Source organism: Tachyglossus aculeatus, chromosome 22 (assembly GCF_015852505.1).
Source record: "Tachyglossus aculeatus isolate mTacAcu1 chromosome 22, mTacAcu1.pri, whole genome shotgun sequence".
Classification (NCBI taxonomy): domain Eukaryota; kingdom Metazoa; phylum Chordata; class Mammalia; order Monotremata; family Tachyglossidae; genus Tachyglossus; species Tachyglossus aculeatus.
This window is the reverse complement of record NC_052087.1, coordinates 11,450,254-11,469,626: the sequence shown is the minus strand read 5'-3', so window position 1 is coordinate 11,469,626 and position 19,373 is coordinate 11,450,254. Positions and strand designations below refer to the sequence as shown.

The window sequence follows — 19,373 nt, the reverse complement described above, 5'->3', positions numbered from 1 at the left end:
CAGGGTTCCCCATATAGTGCTTTTTTATTGTTTCTTATTTTAATGGTATTTGTGAAGCACTGGGATAGATAAAAGCTCATCAGGTCGGACCCAGTTCCTGTCCCAAGTGGGGCTCACGGTCTTAATCCCACTTTACAGTTGAGGAAACTGAGGCATACAGAAGTGAAGTGACTTGCCCAAGGTCACACAGCAGACAAGTGGCGGAGCCAGGATTGGAATCTAGCCCATGCCCTATCCATGTTGCTAGGCCACCAGGCCATGTTGCTTCTCTGGAAGTGCTTGACAGATCTAGACTGTGAGCCCACTGTTGGGTAGGGACCGTCTCTATATGTTGCCAACTTGGACTTCCCAAGCGCTTAGTACAGTGCTCTGCACACAGTAAGCGCTCAATAAATACGATTGATAGATTGAGCTACAATTATTGGAACTTTCCTCTATGAGCAGCGGTCAATTAAATATACTTCCATAGCCCCCACTAGTCTAAAAAGTCAGAACACAGTGAGAAAGGGAGGAGAAAAAAAGGAGGAAAGCAAAGAGAGCAACTCCCATGATGGTTCAAGCCGCCATCATACGGGTAATGATTTAATTAGCTCCTTGCTTTAATATCTATTCCATTTTTCACAGACACTTTTGTTTTGGACGAACCGCAGTGATTTCGGTGGCCAGACGGTACTGGAGCATCAGTAAGCACGGCACCGGTCGCTGAAAATTTTGCAGGTTGATAAACTCCCTCACGGTTTTGGTGTAACCTTAAAACTTGACCCCTTTTGACAGGATTTACACATTGTACAAGTCAGCCTTCTGGTAGACAGGACAGAGAAGCAGCAGCAGAGAAGTGGGTAAGCCGCACATTCATTCTATCGCATTTATTGAGCGCTTACTGCGTGCAGAGCACTGTACTAAGCGCTTGGGAAGTACAAGTCGGCAACATACAGAGACGATCCCTACCCAACAACGGGCTCACAGTCTAGATGGGAGAATGTATGGCAGCGGGGGAATTCGATATAAATAAATGATCATACATAATTGATAGATATGTACAGAAATAAGTAAATTGTAGTGATTGATAGAGTAATAATTACTCTCTGGGGGAACCCACGCCCCCAGAGAGACTGGAGCCTAAATCCAGCGCCTCAGGCCGCTCGGCCTCACTAAGGGCCAAGTCTTCACGAGGCAAATATATTTTTTGAGATTTTGTTTCTGGAAGTAAATTTGGGATAGATTTATCACCTGAGGCCAGATCAACCTCTATAGAGAGACTGCTCTGCAGGAAGGAGGAAGGTCTAAGGAGTCACAGACCTCTAGCCTTTCTCTAGAGCCATCCTGAGGCTCTTTCATTCGGACATCCAAGGGATTGACAAAGAAGAATTTCAGGTCCCAGCCCCGTCCATCCCAATAGCCACACAGGGCAAGACCAAGAGTGGCATATTTGGGAGTGAGAAAGTGAAAAATATTCCTACAACCACTATTTCAGCTTTCTTCTTTCAGTGCCTTTTCAAGATAACGCTAAGAATTTTAATGCTGCTGCTCTCCTTTCGGTGATAAAGTGCGTTGTCGCTGTATATCTTTCTATCGAACAAATGATGGAAAATTCACCATTTCTGAAATATCGGAATTCGCAATTTCAGATTGAGCTCTTTTGGGTTCTGACCTTCCTTGAGCTCAATATCCCTTGCAGTAAAAGTAGTAGTTGAGTGCCCACTTGGGTCAGCGCACCAGAGGGACGGGAAGCTGACACACTTATCCGTGACTACGTGTTCCTAGTCACCCACGGTCCCCGTATTCTTTTTATGCATCTTAAAATGAAGAAGCTGCCACAAAGAGGGTCGAAGTTTCGCGATACCTCCGTTGTTCACCGCAAGCTCCTCGAACCTCACTTTACCTGGAAAACGGCATGAGAGCGCGAGGATGTGTCATTCGCGTGAGTCGGGTGCTGAGTCCTGTTTCTGTTTCCGTAATCCAACATTTGTAGTATCTCCTCTGCGGTTTTGGGCTGAAAGCGCATTGGCAAAAGAAGCAAACACAAGCCTCTGAGAGCAAGATTGCCACTAATTAAAGGTGTAGAGTTTCAGAGCTCACCTCCTCCAGGAGGCCTTCCCAGACTGAGCCCCCTCCTTCCTCTCCCCTTCCCCATCCGCCCCGCCCTACCTCCTTCCCCTCCCCACAGCACCTGTGTATATGTTTGTACAGATTTTATTACTCTATCAATTACTATAATCTATAATTATTTCCTTATTTCTGTACATATCTATAAATTATGTATGATCATTTATTTATATTCAGTCTCTCTTCCCTGCTAGACTGCAAGCTCATTATGGGCAAGGAACATACCTCCTTCCCCTCCCCACAGCACTTGCATATATATTTGTCCAGATTTCTTACTCTATTTTACTTGTACATGTTTACTCTTCTATTTATTTTGTTAATGATGTGCCTATAGCTTTGATTCTACGTGTTCTGACAACTTTGACACCCGTCTACATGTTTTTGTTTTGTCGTCTGTCTCCCCCTTCTAGCCTGTGAGCCCGCTGTTGGTAGGGACCGTCTCTACGTGTTGCCGACTTGGACTTCCCAAGCGCTTAGTCCAGTGCTCTGCACACAGTAAGCGCTCAATAAACACGACTGAATGAATGAAAGTGCTCAACTGGATGAATGAATGAATGAAGCCAGCGCTTAGAACAGTGCTTTGCACATAGTCAGCGCTTAATAAATGCCATCATCATTATTATTATTAATACAAAGGGCTACCGGTACGAAGCCACTGACCCATTAGGCCGAGTTCACTTGATATCTGTCCCAACGGCAGAAAACAAAACACTTGGGACGACCTTGACACTTCTATTTCTGAACCCCATTTACATCTGCTCAGCCGCTTTATTTTACACAGCCACGCAGCAGAGCCAAAGAAGTCGGCGAGTTTACGGCAACTCCTGTTGTTATCCTCTAGAAAATGTCACTTGGGGAGAAAATCACTTTGCATACCTCATGTAATGTTAGTCCTTGAACCACTACCCCTTTCATGGCATCTTCGCGAACAGCCAACGGCCCTGAATTTGTTAGAAGATCCCGTATCTGTTCGTTGTATACCTCAAAACATTAAACACACACAATTTAGCCTCAGTTTTTTTAAAAAACGATAACTAGAGTTATTTTACCTAATAAAAGGTCCTTCCCGTTAATGTTGTTTTATTCTCGGCTCTCTCCCCACAGTTTTTTTTTGCTTACACATTATTAATAATAATAATGGCATTTATTAAACGCTTACTACGTGCAAAGCACCGTTCTAAGCGCTGGGGAGGTTACAAGGTGATCAGGTTGTCCCACGGGGGGCTCTCAGTCTGCATCCCCATTTTCCAGATGAGGGAACTGAGGCCCAGAGATGCTAAGGGACTCGCCCAAAGTCACCCAGCTGACAGGTGGCGGAGCCGGGATTTGAACCCATGACCTCTGACTCCAAGCCCGGGCTCTTTCCACTGAGCCACGCTGCTTCTATAAGACAACGGCTGCTGACAATCGATCAAATCAGCCGAGCGCAGTAAATGCCGCCTGCATGTCTGTCGCTTTGACAGACTGACGCAAATGATTGATACCAATAAAGAGAGGAGAGCTTGGTAACATAAGGATGATTAACCGTAGCTTTTACTACGGATATACTTCTACAGATTGTTAAAAGCCGAACGGCAGTCACCACGACTATTTCTGAGAAGGGAAGAGTTTTCTTGACCGATTTATCTGCAGAGGACGACTGCGGCCAACATACCTCTAGATAAGACACGGCAACGCTGCAGAGTTTCTCCTCTTTAATCTGGTCGATGGAGTTGTAGAGGTTCACCATGGTTCGGTACATAATTCCGGGTTCTTCGGGCGATCCCAGCATTGTGTGAGTCTTTCCAGCTCCTGTGGCCCCATATGCCAGTACTGGTTCCCCAAAAAACAGGTTATGCGAAAATCAATCTACTGAAGCAATACGATTCCAAGTTAGCAACCACCGAAGGAATTGCTTTATTGTGTTATTATTGTATCCGTTAAGGAGTTGCTACCGTATATATGATGGCATTTATTAAGCGCTTACTATGTGCAGAGCACTGCTCTAAGCGCTGGATGTCAAACACTGACTGTTCGAACTGCCGGGGAAGACACATAATAATAAATAATAATAATAATAATGGCATTTACTAAGCGCTTACTAGGTGCAAAGCACTGTTTTAAGCACTGGGGAGGTTACAAGGTGATCAGGTTGTCCCACGGGGGGCTCAGTCTTAATCCCCATTTTACGGATGAGGTAACTGAGGCCGAGAGAAGTGAAGTGACTTGCCCAAAGTCACACAGCTGACAATTGGCGGAGCCGGTATTAGCACCCGTGACCTCTGACTCCCAAGCCCGGGCTCTTTCCACTGAGCCGCGCTGCTTCTCTTACGCTAAACGGGCTGGACACGGTCCCTGTCCCAACCGGGGCTCACAGCCCAAGTAGTAGGGGGGGAGTAGGATTTGATCCCCATTTTACAGTGGAGGAAACTGAGGCACCGAGAAGTGAAGTGAACTGCCCAAGGTCTCGCAGCAGGCGACTGCCGGAGCTGGATTGAGAACCCAGTTCCCCTGATTCTCGGGCCTGTGCTCTTTCCACTACAGCACGCGGCTTCTCGCTCTATGCGCTCACTACCTCCTACCTCCCTCCTTTCTATTTTAGTGCAGTATAAACAGAGCACGTCCTGATAACAATGATTGGAGTCCTGCTATTTTAGAAGTTTCCCACAGGGCTGCAAAATGAAATACGTTTCAGGACCATTCATCCTCCCAAATGCCCCCGGCAAGACTTACTTTTACCAACTTGAAACCCTAGGAAACGCTAAGCCAGTTGGAAAATATAAAACAGACGTGAAAACTACAGATGTCCTTGTGTCTCTCTCGGGCGCTTGCAATTGAAGAGCAGTCTGAGGGAAATTTTGATTTCATCACTTTCACGCTTTTTTGGTACGACAAGAAGGGGAGAAGGTGAAGAACGCAGAGGCGTGGAAAGTTTTTAGGAAGCGGCATGAAGAGCAAGTCAAAAGGGGCGGACCAGGAGTTCGGGAAGAGAGTAGTCGGTTTGGGGATTACAAACCTTGAAGAACAGTAGCCTGACGGTGAGAAGATAGGATAGTTAAAAATGACCACCAAAATTAATCTAATCACCTTAAGTAAAATCTACCTTCGCTTAACCTTAGGGGTGAAATTGTGCCTCAGACCCAGAGAAGCAGGTCTCCACTAGCGGAAAGAGCCCGGGCCTGGGATTCGGAGGACTCGGTTTCCAATCCCAGCTCCGCCACTTGCCTCTGCTGTGTGTGATCTTGGGCGAGCCGCTTCTCTGTGCCTCAGTTACCTCATCTGCAAAACGGCGATTAAGGCTATAAGCCCTCTGTGGGACAGGGACCGCGTCCAACCTGATTCCCCTGTGCCGACTCCAGCTATTCGCGCGGCACTTGGCGCACAGGAAGCGCTTAAATATCACCAAAACGAACGGGAAATCAAATAAATGAAAGAAATAAGCACGCCTCTCCTGCCAATCCAGCGCTAACTGAACTGGGGAAAGAAAGAGCGGCAGAAACGAGGCTCGTGAAGTAAGGCGGAAGGGTGACCGATCACCGCAGTCTGGGCCTCGCCTGGACACTTGCCCGCCTTTCTCCAAGCGAGATGAGGCCGACGGTCTTTGTGCAGGCCACCCAAATGACCTACAAAAGTTTGTTTTATTAACGGCAGAAGCCCGGCAGGACTGAAATCGTGCTCTTTCGCCTTGCGCCCTACGTATCCTACTTCAACCCGCTTGGATTCTTGGCGTGGGCCCCGAAGTCACCGGGTGTCGGGGTAATTAAAGCTGAGATGTCACATAACTGGTGTTTGGTGCCTCTAACTGAACCAACCTTCAACCCGCACTCAGGGCTTCCCTGGGCCAGAACTTCCGCCGGAGAAAAATCTAAGACAAACAGGCTCTTGTTTTAAGAAGCGCGGTAAAATCCCAAGTCAAATAATAAGGCTTTCCGATTATGCTTGAATAAATAAGTACACAGGGAGACGTTACCCCTTCACCTTTCCCAGAGAGGGGTGATGGGAAAACGTGAAGAATTACCTGTGCAATTATATCCATTCAAAAAGCCATCCAGTATGCTCCTGGTGTCTTCAAAAACTTCCTGCTGAGTCGCATGTTCATCAAAAACAGCATCAAATACGAATTTAAGGTCCTTCCTCTTTTTCTTAGTAATATCTTGATTGGTGGCCTTATTTCCACGAAAGAAGCCGACTTCCTCCGTCTGCGGGTCGAATACTAGTATGTGCTTATCCACAACATGAACGACTTTGTAGAAGTTGACAGCTTTTTCCCTGGAATTTTCTGGACGAACTCGCACCACCACTTTCACGTTATTGCAGGCATCTCCCTGGGTCACAGACATTCTGTGGCTTTTCCGGATGCCTGAGTGCCCTTTCGAAATTGAAAAACAAAAGTTTAGGATTCAACCTACAGAGATACAGACTAGCCAGGATGGCCAAAATTTCTAATAATCTTATAGATTCGTTTTTCAAATGAAACATCACAATCATTTTGAGGCAGTAGCATTAATCTGGGGATCCTAAAATGGAAAAAAAAAATCTTTCCAAAACGTTAGCCTTGGACTATCGGACGTGCTCTGGAATAGTTGAGTGATGGGCAATTAATTCATATTCTTTAAAAGTGGTTAAAGGAGTCTAAAAATGACGTTTTTTTCCCATTATTTGTAAACATACACGGAAACACTAATCGCGCTTTTTAGGACAACTGAAAGTTTCCTGAATAAGGTCTCCAGAAACAGTGCAAAAGTAATTAATAGAAGTGGCAATAAAGATATCTAAGTACAATGCAAAATACACATTTCCTGTCCACAGGAAGCTTACGGCCCAAAAGGGAATACAACTACACAAACTGATTTACAAATCGTGGAAGCAGTAGGAAGAACAAAGATCAGAAAATTAGCAGAGCAATTATACCAGGAAAAAATCAGAATTAATAGTTGAATGTACACATGAATGTATGTATAGGAGTAACTATAAAGGATGGGTGTAAATACGTTAAGTGCAAGAAGACATCATTAGGTTGTTTAGACTTGGGATGTAGGGAACTGAAGGGCTTAACTGAGGAGTTGGGACCTTAGGAGGGATTCGAAGCAGCAGTTTGCCCTGGTGGAAAGACCGTAGGCCTTGAGGGTATGAAAACCTGGGTTCTAATCCTGCCTCTGCCACTTACCTGATCTGAAACCTTAGGCAAGTCACTTCACCTCTCTGGGCTTCGGTCTCCTCGTCTTTAAAGGCCAATTGCCTGTTCTCCCTTCAACTTTGAGAGACTGTGCCCAACCTGATTATCTTTCATCTACCTCGGCACTTAGTAGAGTGCTTGGCGTGTGCTGAATGTTTAAAAACACCACAATTATTAGTATTAGTTTCAAGATGCCAATACTGCCAGCAGAGTGGAGTACGGACTGACATAATAATAATGGCATTTATTAAGCGCTTACTATCATCATCATCATCAATCGTATTTATTGAGCGCTTACCATGTGCAGAGCACTGTACTAAGCGCTTGGGAAGTACAAATTGGCAACATATAGAGACAGTCCCTACCCAACAGTGGGCTCACAGTCTAAAAGTGCAAAGCACTGTTCTAAGAGCTGCGGAGGTTACCAGGTGATCAGGTTGTCCCACGGGGGTGGGCTCACAGTCTTAATCCCCATTTTACAGATGAGGGAACTGAGGCCCTGAGAAGTTCGGTGACTTGCCCAAAGCCACATAGCTGACAGTGGGTGGAGTCTGGATTTGAACCCATGACCTGACTCCAAAGCCCGGGCTCTTTCCACTGAGCCAATGCTGCTTCTCTATAATCTGCTTGTGTGGCTTCAGTCTGACCATTTCCACGCAAATCCAATCTCCCTCTCTAGCTCTGCTCTACCTCCTGCCATTTCATCCTGCATTTTTCCTTGCATCCCCTTAAAAACGCCCCCCTCGCTCTTCAAACTCAACACACTCGAATAGATTCTCATTTCCCCTCCTAATCCCTTCCCCGCCCTCCGACTTCTAACTGGTCCATCTCAGCCTATAACTCTATCATTTTTTCAACAAAAACGTTCAGGATATGTCACCTCACTCCTCAAAACACTCCTGCGGTGGCCCAGCCACCTCCACAGTAAACAAAAATTGCTCACCACTGACTTTAAAGAACTCCCTCACCTTGCCCCCCTCCTGCGTCATCTCATTACTCTCTTACTCCAATCCGGCCCTCGTACTTCGCTCCTCTAATGGTGACTTTCTCACTGTGCCGCGATCGCACCTATCTCACCGCCAACCCCTCGCCCGGGTCCTGTAACACGTTCCCTCCTCAAATCTGACAGTTAATTTCTCCCCGTCGAAGCCTTATTGAAGGCGTATCTCCTTCAGGAGGCCTTCCCTGACTAAGCCCCCCTTTTCCTCTTCTCCCACTCCCTTCTGCGTCGCCCTGACTCACTCTCTCTGTTCTTCCCCCATCCCGCCCTCACTGCACTTATGTACATATCTCTCATTTTTTTTTATATCAGCGTGTCTCCCCCACTCTAGGCTGTAAGCTTGTCGTGGGCAGGTTATGTGTCTGTTCATCATTGCATTGTACTCTCTCAAGCTCTTAGCACAGTGCTCGGCACACAGTGAGCGTTCAATCAGTACGACCGAATGAACGAATTTCTTCATCCTCCCAGTCTAAGAAACCTGCGGTCTTGGTGTCACTCCCCATGTCTCAGTCTTTCGACGCTCTTATTCAATGAACTGCTAAATTCTGTCAGTAATTTTAATAATAATAATTAATAATAATAATAATTTTGTAAATTCTCCAAAACATTTTCTAGCTCCTCTCCTTCTTCTTCATGCACTCCTGTTAAAAAGCACCGGCCTTTCGGTTAAACAATCAACGCACAGACCGCATAATGTGCTCTGTCCCAGGCATTTGGAAAGGCACAATAACCAGTGGTGCTTTCTGAATGCAGAGGACTGTACTCAGCACTAGAGAAGTGAAGTGGCTTGCCCAGAGTCACACAGCTGACAACTGGCAGAGTTGGGATTAGAACCCATGACTCTGGCTCCCAAGTCCATGCTCTTTCCACTGAGCCGCGCCGTTTCTCGATAATAATAACGGTATTTGTTAAGCGCTTACCAGGTGCCAAGCACCGTTCTAAGCAGTGGGGCAGCTACAAGGTGATGAGGTTGCCCCACGTGGGGTTCACAGTCTTCACCCCCATTTTCCAGATGAGTAACTGAGGCCCAGGGAAGTGAAGCGACTTGCCCGAAGTCACACAGCTGACAAGTGGCGGGGCCGGGATTAGAACCCATGACCTTCTGATTCGCAGGCCCAGGCTCTTTCCACTGAGGCTCACGGGGTTAGGGAGCGGGGGAAGGAAGAGGAAACTCGGTGCTTAGAACAGTGCTTGGCACAAAGTAAGCGCTTAACAAATACCATAATTATTGGAGTAGCGTGGCTCAGCGGAGTTATTCGATTCATTTTATTTTGTTAATATGTTTCGTTTTGTTCTCTGTCTCCCCCTTCTAGACTGTGAGCCCACTGTTGGGTGGGGGCTGTCTCTCTATGTTGCCAACTTGGACTTCCCAAGCGCTTAGTACAGTGCCCTGCACACAGTAAGCGCTCAATAAATACGATTGAATGAATGAATGAGCCACGCTGCTTCTCAGAGATGAGATGGAGGCAGATCTGATTCGGTAGACGAGGCAGAGTAAGGTAAGTGCTTGGATCAGCTTAGTGGCAATTTGGATGGTGATGAAGGGGTAGATTCAGAAATGTTCATTGTGGGCAGGGAACACGTCTACCAACTTTGTTGCCCTGTGCTTTTCCAAGTGCTTAATACAGTGCTTTGCACACAGTAAGTGCTCAGTAAATGTACCGCTGATGATGCTTTGAAGGTAGAACAAACAGGATTCGGCGACTGGTTGAATTTGCGGGTTGAATGAGAGAGATGAGTCAAGGACTATGCCAATCAATCAGTCAATCAATCGGATTTATTGAGCGCTTACTGTGCGCAGAGCACTGTACTAAGCGCTGGGGAAGTACAAGCTGGCAACATACAGAGGCGGTCCCTACCCAACAGTGGGCTCACAGTCTAGAAGGTCGTGGGCTTGTGGGGCAGGGAACGAGCTTGTTGTGGGCGGGGAACGTACTTAACTCAGTTATACTGCACTCTCCCAAGTGCTTAGTACAGCGCTGTGTACCCAATAAGCACTCAATAAGTACGATTGATTGAGAGGATGGGCGTGTTGCCTCCCGTGTGGGAATTCACTGATGTGAACTCTGTTCTCAAAAAGTTTTCACTCCAAAGAGGGAGACAGACACCGAAATAAATTACAAATAGGAGGAAGCAATGGAATATAAAGATATGTCCAGATACGTGCTATGGAAGAGGGAAAGTGAGTACTTAAAAAAATTGATATTTGTTAAGCGCTTACTATGTGCCAAGCACTGTTCTAAGCACTGGGGGAGATACAGGGGAACCAGGTTGTCCCACGTGGGGCTCGCAGTTTTAATCCCCATTTTCCAGATGAGGTAACTGAGGCACAGAGAAGTTAAGTGACTTGCCCAAGGTCACACAGCCGATAAGTGCCGGAGGAGGGATTAGAACTCACGACCTCTGACTCCCAAGCCCGGGCTCTTTCCACTGAGCCACACTGCTTGCTTATAGGTGATAGCAGTGGGTACATATAGTGACGGGGATTGGAAATTAAGCTGTAATAAAAAGGCATCTATGCCTCCTCATCCTCCCCTTCATGGTCCAGGGAAAAGTCATTGCATTATCACTCTATTTATTTATTTCTTTTATTTGTACATATTTATTCTATTTATTTTATTTTGTTAATATGTTTTGTTTTGTTGTCTGTCTCCCCCTTCTAGACTGTGAGCCCACTGTCGGGTAGGGACCGTCTCTATAAGTTGCCAACTTGTACTTCCCAAGCGCTTAGTACAGTGCTCTGCACACAGTAAGCGCTCAATAAATACGATTGAATGAATGAATGGAGTGGGGCTGCCTGAAGCTGAGACTAGAATTGCGTGGACAGAGCTCTCCCACTGATAGTATTGGGGTCTTCATAAACTCTAAATCCCTAACATGTCTTTGATAAAAATACAATCGACTTGGCACTCAAGTTTCCAGACATCATTGGATTACTCTATTTATTTATTTTACTTGTACATATTTATTCTTTTTATATTGTTAATATGTTTTGTTTTGTTCTCTGTCTCCCCTTTCCAGACTGTGAGCCCACTGTCGGGTAGGGACCGTCTCTATATGTTGCCGACTTGTACTTCCCAAGCGCTTAGTACAGTGCTCTGCACACCGTAAGCGCTCAATAAATACGACTGAATGAATGAATGGAGTGGGGCTGCCTGAAGCTGAGACTAGAATTGCGTGGACAGAGCTCTCCCACTGATAGTATTCGGGGTCTTCATAAATTCTAAATCCCTAACATGTCTTTGATAAAAAATACAATCGACTTGGCACTCAAGTTTCCATCCATCATTGGATTACTCTATTTATTTTATTTGTACATATTTATTCTATTTCTTTTATATTGTTAATATAAATTTAATATAAATTTCTTTTAAATTGTTAATACGTTTTGTTTTGTTCTCTGTCTCCCCTTCCTAGACTGCAAGCCCACTGTCGGGTAGGGACCGTCTCTATACGTTGCCGACTTGTACTTCCCAAGCGCTTAGTACAGTGCTCTGCACACAGTGAGCGCTCAATAAATACGACTGAATGAATGAATGAATGGAGTGGGGCTGCCTGAAGCTGAGACTAGAATTGCGTGGACAGAGCTCTCCCACTGATAGTATTCAGGGTCTTCATAAATTATAAATCCTTAACATGTCTTTGATAAAAAATACAATCGACTTGGCACTCAAGTTTCCATCCATCATTGGATTACTCCATTTATTTTATTTGTACATATTTATTCTATTTCTTTTATAGTTAATATAAATTTAATATAAATTTCTTTTCAATTGTTAATATGTTTTGTTTTGTTCTCTGTCTCCCCTTTCTAGACTGTGAGCCCACTGTCGGGTAGGGACCGTCTCTATACGTTGCCGACTTGTACTTCCCAAGCGCTTACTACAGTGCTCTGCACACCGTGAGCGCTCAATAAATACGACTGAATGAATGAATCAGAGAGGATCTGCCGGCCAAGATGATCTTCGTGGAGTTGCTTAGGCAAAGAGTCCTTCCAGGTTGAAAGAACTCTACAATTTCCCTGTCAGATTATGTGAAATCTTGACTATTCCCTACCTCTTCTGAAAGCTCCCCTAAAGCTTAGGGACTTATCAATCAATCAATCAAATTTATTGAGCGCTTACCATGTCCAGAGCACTGTACTAAGCGCTTGGGAAGTACAAATTGGCAACATATAGAGACAGTCCCTACCCAACATTGGGCTCACAGTCTAAAAGGGGGAGACAGAGGACAAAACCAAACATACCAACAAAATAAAATAAATAGAATAGATATGTACAAGTAAAATAAGTAAATAGAGTAATAAATATGTGCAAACATATATACATATATACAGGGAAGTCAATCAATTACCTATATTTGCATAGCACATTTCTAATATAAATGATCCCAGCTCTTCAAAGATTGTATCTGCTAGTGAAGGTGGAGATTACCGGGTGTGGTAACAGTAACTGCATATCCTGATTTTTAATACCAAGAATACTTACTTAAGCGCTTAGTGCAGTGCTCTGCACATAGTAAGCGCTCAATAAATACGATTGATTGATTACATAATGCTATTTAATCTGTTTACCTGTTTCGTTTTGTGGTCTGTCTCCCCCTCCTAGACTGTGAGCCCGTTGTTGGGTAGGGACCGCCTCTATATGTTGCCGACTTGTACTTCCCAAGCGCTTAGTCCAGTGCTCTGCCCATAGTAAGCGCTCAATAAATACGATTGACGATGATGTTGCCGACTTGTGCTTCCCAAGCGCTTAGTCCAGTGCTCTGCGCACAGGAAGCGCTCAATAAATACGATTGAATGAATGAATGAATGAATAGCTCTCCCTTGACGATCATCTTTGAAGGTGAGCGGATTTTTTCAAAGAGTCGGTAGTATCTACTGAGCGCCTGTCAGAGGACTGTACTGGGGAGAATTACTGTGCGTGATTCTCGGCCTCCAAGAGTTTCCGATGAAGCGGGGGTGCGTGACACCTAAATAGCTTTCAGACGGGATATATACTCAATTAAGGACTAAGGTACTTGTCAGAACCTAAATGTTTAGGTGGTAAAGGATTCGAGTGGGGATAAAAGGTAGGGAGATTAGAAATTAATAGCAGAAGAGGAGGGACAGATGAGGAAGGTGTGAGTAAGGAGGATGAAGATGAGAAGCAGCGTGGCTCAGTGGAAATCAATCAATCAATCAATCGTATTTATTGAGCGCTTACTGTATGCAGAGCACTGCACTAAGCGCTCGGAAAGTCCAAGTTGGCAACATATCGAGACGGTCCCTACCCAACAGCGGGCTCACGGTCTAAACGGGGGAGACAGAGAACAAAACCAAAAGAGCCCGGGCTTTGGAGTCAGAGGTCGTGGGTTCAAATCCCCGCTCTGCCAGCTGTCAGCTGGGTGACTCTGGGCGAGTCACTTCACTTCTCTGGGCCTCAGTTCCCTCACCTGGAAAATGGGGATGAAGACTGTGAGCCCCTCCGGGGGATGACCTGATCACCTTGTAACCTCCCCAGCGCTTAGGATGGTGCTTTGCACAGAGTAAGCGCTTAACAAATGTCATCAAAAAGAAAATCTGTGTGACTCTAGACTGTGAGCCCGCTGCTGGGTAGGGACCATCTCTGTATGTTGCCAACTTGTACTTCCCAAGCGCTTAGTACAGTGCTCTGCACAAAGTAAGCGCTCAATAAATACGACTGAATGAACTGAATGAATCTCTGGGCCTCAGTCCCCTATCTGTCAAATGGGGATGAAGACTGTGAGCCCCCCGTGGGACAACCTCATCACCCTGTATCCTCCCCAGCGATTAGAACAGCGCTTTGCACATAGTAAGCGCTAAACAAATGTCATAAAAAAATTCTGTGTGACTCTGGGCGAGTCACAACATCTCGGGGCCTCAGTTCCCTCATCTGTAAAATGGGGATGAAGACTGGGAGCCCTCTGTGGGACAACCTCATCGTAAGCACTTAATAAATACCATCATCATTATTATTATTATTTTTACTTCTCTGGGCCTCAGTTCCCTCATCTCTGAAATGGGGATGAAGACTGTGAGCCCCCCGTGGGACAACCTCATCACCTTGTATCCTCCCCAGTGCTTAGAACACTGCTTGGCACATAGTAAGCGCTTAATAAATGCCATTATTGTTATTATTATTATTCACATCTCTGGGCCTCAGTTCCCTCATCTGTGAAACGGGGATGAAGATGCACATAGCAAGCGCTTAACGGCTGTGTGACTTTGGGCAAGTCACTTCACATCTCTGAGCCTCAGTTCCCTCACCTGTAAAATGGGGATGAAGACTGGGAGCCCCCCGTGGGACCACCTCATCACCTTGTAACCTCCCCAGCACTTAGAACAGTGCTTGGCACATAATAAGCGCTTAATAAATGCCATCATCATTATTATTATTATTACTTCTCTGGGCCTCAGTTCCCTCATCTGTAAAATGGGGATGAAGACTGTGGGCCCCCTCTGGGACAACCTCATCACCTTGTATCCTCCCCAGCGCTTAGAACAGTGCTTGGCACATAATAAGCACTTAATAAATGCCATCATTATTATTATTACTTCTCTGGGCCTCAGTTCCCTCATCTGTAAAATGGGGATGAAGACTGTGGGCCCCCTGTGGGACAACCTCATCACCTTGTATCCTCCCCAGCGCTTAGAACAGTGCTTGGCACATAATAAGCACTTAATAAATGCCATCATTATTATTATTACTTCTCTGGGCCTCAGTTCCCTCATCTCTAAAATGGGGATGAAGATTGGGAGCCCCCCGTGGGACCACCTCATCACCTTGTAACCTCCACCGTGTTTAGAACAGTGCTTGGCACATAGTAAGCGCTTAATAAATGCCATTATTGTTATTATTATTATTCACGTCTCTGGGCCTCAGTTCCCTCATCTGTAAAATGGGAATGAAGACTGTGAGCCCCCCGTGGGACCACCTCATCACCTTGTATCCTCCCCAGCGCTTAGAACAGTGCTTGGCACATAATAAGCACTTAATAAATGCCATCATTATTATTATTACTTCTCTGGGCCTCAGTTCCCTCATCTCTAAAATGGGGATGAAGACTGGGAGCCCCATGTGGGACAACCTGATCACCTTGTATCCTCCCCAGCGTTAAGAACAGTGCTGGGCACATAGTAAGCGCTTACTAAATGCCATTATCATTATTATTATTATTCACATCTCTGGGCCTCAGTTCCCTCATCTGCGAAATGGGGATGAAGATGCACGTAGCAAGCGCTTATCGGCTGCGTGACTTTGGGCCAGCCACTTCCCATCTCTGGGCCTCAGTTCCCTCATCTGTAAAATGGGGATGAAGACTGTGAGCCCCCCGTGGGACAATCTCATCACCTTGTAACCTCTCCAGCGCTTAGAACAGCGCTTGGCTCATAGTAAGCGCTTAACAAATGTCATCAAAAAAAAAAAAAAAATCTGTGTGACTTTGGGCAAGTCACTTTACATCTCTGGGCCTCAGTGACCTCATCTGTAAAATGGGGATGAAGACTGTGAGCCCCCAGTGGGACCACCTCATCACCTTGTAACCTCCCCAGCGCTTAGAACAGTGCTGGGCACATAGTAGGCGCTTAACAAATACCATTATTATTATTATTACTTCTCTGGGCCTCAGTTCCCTCATCTGTAAAATGGGGATGAAGACTGTGAGCCCCCTGTGGGACAACGTCATCATCTTGTATCCTTCCCAGCGCTTAGAACAGTGCTGGGCACATAGTAAGCGCTTAACAAATACCATTATTATTATTATTACTTCTCTGGGCCTCAGTTCCCTCATCTGTAAAATGGGGATGAAGACTGTGAGCCCCCCGTGGGACAACCTCATCACCTTATATCCTCCCCAGCGCTTAGAACAGTGCTTGGCACGTAGTAAGCGCTTAATAAATGCCATCATTATTATTATTCACTTCTCTGGGCCTCAGTTTCCTCATCTGCGAAATGGGGATGAAGATGCACGTAGCAAGCGCTTATCGGCTGCGTGACTTTGGGCCAGCCACTTCCCATCTCTGGGCCTCAGTTCCCTCATCTGTAAAATGGGGATGAAGCCTGTGAGCCCCCCCACCCATGGGACCACCTGATCACCTTGTAACCTCCCCAGCGCTTAGAACAGCACTTGGCTCATAGTAAGTACTTAACAAATGTCTTCAAAAAAAACATCTGTGTGACTTTGGGCAAGTCACTTTACATCTCTGGGCCTCAGTTCCCTCATCTGTAAAATGGGGATGAAGACTGTGAGCCCCCAATGGGACCACCTCACCACCTTGTATCCTCCCCAGCGCTTAGAACAGTGCTGGGCACATAGTAAGCGCTTAACAAATACCATCATTATTATTATTACTTCTCTGGGCCTCAGTTCCCTCATCTCTAAAATGGGGAGGAAGCCTGTGAGCCCCCCCCGTGGGACCACCTCATCACCTTGTAACCTCCACCGTGTTTAGAACAGTGCTTGGCACATAGTAAGCGCTTAATAAATGCCATTATTGTTATTATTATTATTCACGTCTCTGGGCCTCAGTTCCCTCATCTGTAAAATGGGAATGAAGACTGGGAGCCCCCCGTGGGACCACCTCATCACCTTGTATCCTCCCCAGCGCTTAGAACAGTGCTTGGCACATAATAAGCACTTAATAAATGTCATCATTATTATTATTACTTCTCTGGGCCTCAGTTCCCTCATCTCTAAAATGGGGATGAAGACTGGGAGCCCCATGTGGGACAACCTGATCACCTTGTATCCTCCCCAGCGTTAAGAACAGTGCTGGGCACATAGTAAGCGCTTACTAAATGCCATTATCATTATTATTATTATTCACATCTCTGGGCCTCAGTTCCCTCATCTGCGAAATGGGGATGAAGACGCACGTAGCAAGCGCTTATCGGCTGCGTGACTTTGGGCCAGCCACTTCACATCTCTGGGCCTCAGTTCCCTCATCTGTAAAATGGGGATGAAGACTGTGAGCCCCCCGTGGGACAATCTCATCACCTTGTAACCTCTCCAGCGCTTAGAACAGCGCTTGGCTCATAGTAAGCGCTTAACAAATGTCATCAAAAAAAAAAAAAAATCTGTGTGACTTTGGGCAAGTCACTTTACATCTCTGGGCCTCAGTGACCTCATCTGTAAAATGGGGATGAAGACTGTGAGCCCCCAGTGGGACAACCTCATCACCTTGTAACCTCCCCAGCGCTTAGAACAGTGCTGGGCACATAGTAGGCGCTTAACAAATACCATTATTATTATTATTACTTCTCTGGGCCTCAGTTCCCTCATCTGTAAAATGGGGATGAAGACTGTGAGCCCCCTGTGGGACAACGTCATCATCTTGTATCCTTCCCAGCGCTTAGAACAGTGCTGGGCACATAGTAAGCGCTTAACAAATACCATTATTATTATTATTACTTCTCTGGGCCTCAGTTCCCTCATCTGTAAAATGGGGATGAAGACTGTGAGCCCCCCGTGGGACAACCTCATCACCTTATATCCTCCCCAGCGCTTAGAACAGTGCTTGGCACGTAGTAAGCGCTTAATAAATGCCATCATTATTATTATTCACTTCTCTGGGCCTCAGTTTCCTCATCTGCGAAATGGGGATGAAGACGCACGTAGCAAGCGCTTATCGGCTGCGTGACTTTGGGCCAGCCACTTCCCATCTCTGGGCCTCAGTTCCCTCATCTGTAAAATGGGGATGAAGACTGTGAGCCCCCCGTGGGACAATCTCATCACCTTGTAACCTCTCCAGCGCTTAGAACAGCGCTTGGCTCATAGTAAGCGCTTAACAAATGTCATCAAAAAAAAAAAAAATCTGTGTCACTTTGGGCAAGTCACTTTACATCTCTGGGCCTCAATGACCTCATCTGTAAAATGGGGATGAAAACTGTGAGCCCCCTGTGGGACAACCTCATCACTTTGTAACCTCCCCAGCACTTAGAACAGTGCTTTGCACATAGTAAGCGCTTAACAAATACCATCATTATTATTATTAGTTCTCTGCGCCTCAGTTCCCTCACCTGTAAAATGGGGATGAAGACTGTGAGCCCCCAATGGGACAAACTCATCACCCTGTATCCTCCCCGGCGCTTAGAACAGTGCTGGGCACATTGTAAGCACTTAACAAATACCATTATTATTATTACTATTATTATTACTTCTCTGGGCCTCAGTTCCCTCATCTGCGAAATGGGGATGAGGATGCACACAGTAAACGCTTATCGGCTGCGTGACTTTGGGCAAGCCACTTTACATCTCTGGGCCTCAGTTCCCTCATCTGTAAAATGGGGATGAAAACTGTGAGCCCCTGCGTGGGACAACCTCATCACCTTCTAAACTCCCCAGCGTTTAGAACAGTGCTTGGCACATAGTAAGCGCTTAACAAATACCATCATTATTATTACTACTTCTCTGGGCCTCAGTTCCCTCATCTGTAAAATGGGGATGAAGACTGTGGGCCCCCTGTGGGACAACGTCATCATCTTGTATCCTCCCCAGCGCTTAGAACACTGCTTGGCACATAGTAAGCGCTTAATAAATGCCATTATTATTATTCACATCCCTGGGCCTCAGTTCCCTCATCTGCAAAATGGGGATGAAGATGCACATAGTAAGCGCTTATCGGCTGCGTGACTTTGGGCAAGCCACGTCACATCTCTGAGCCCCCCGTGGGACCACCTCATCACCTTGTAACCTCCACCGTGTTTAGAACAGTGCTTGGCACATAGTAAGCGCTTAATAAATGCCATTATTGTTATTATTATTATTCACATCTCTGGGCCTCAGTTCCCTCATCTGCAAAATGGGGATGAAGACTGGGAGCCCCCCGTGGGACCACCTCATCACCTTGTATCCTCCCCAGCGCTTAGAACAGTGCTTGGCACATAGTAAGCACTTAATAAATGCCATCATCATTATTATTACTATTACTTCTCTGGGCCTCAGTTTCCTCATCTGTAAAATGGGGATGAAGACTGGGAGCCCCCAATGGGACTACCTCACCACCTTGTATCCTCCCCAGCGCTTAGAACAGTGCTGGGCACATTGTAAGCGCTTAATAAATGCCACTATTATTATTATTATTATTCACATGTTTGGGCCTCAGTTCCCTCA

General features: G+C 45.9%; 2 protein-coding genes across 2 annotated transcripts in view; one reads left to right on the top strand and one right to left on the bottom strand.

The window, feature by feature from the left end:
- The window catches only part of KIF18A (kinesin family member 18A), a 97,058-nt gene that overhangs the window by 77,402 nt on the left and 283 nt on the right, over window positions 1-19,373 (bottom strand). The window contains exons 2-5 of the mRNA XM_038765171.1: window positions 6,104-6,454; window positions 3,761-3,918; window positions 2,983-3,087; window positions 1,883-1,993 (exon numbers count right to left, since the gene is read on the bottom strand). Coding sequence (XP_038621099.1) covers window positions 1,883-1,993; window positions 2,983-3,087; window positions 3,761-3,918; window positions 6,104-6,425 — 696 coding nt within the window. The 5' untranslated portion in view covers window positions 6,426-6,454. The remainder of the gene's footprint in view (window positions 1-1,882; window positions 1,994-2,982; window positions 3,088-3,760; window positions 3,919-6,103; window positions 6,455-19,373) is intronic.
- The window catches only part of METTL15 (methyltransferase like 15), a 187,101-nt gene continuing 181,636 nt past the window's right edge, over window positions 13,909-19,373 (top strand). The window contains exon 1 of the mRNA XM_038765174.1: window positions 13,909-13,921. The gene's annotated coding sequence lies outside the window, so the exon portion shown is untranslated. The remainder of the gene's footprint in view (window positions 13,922-19,373) is intronic.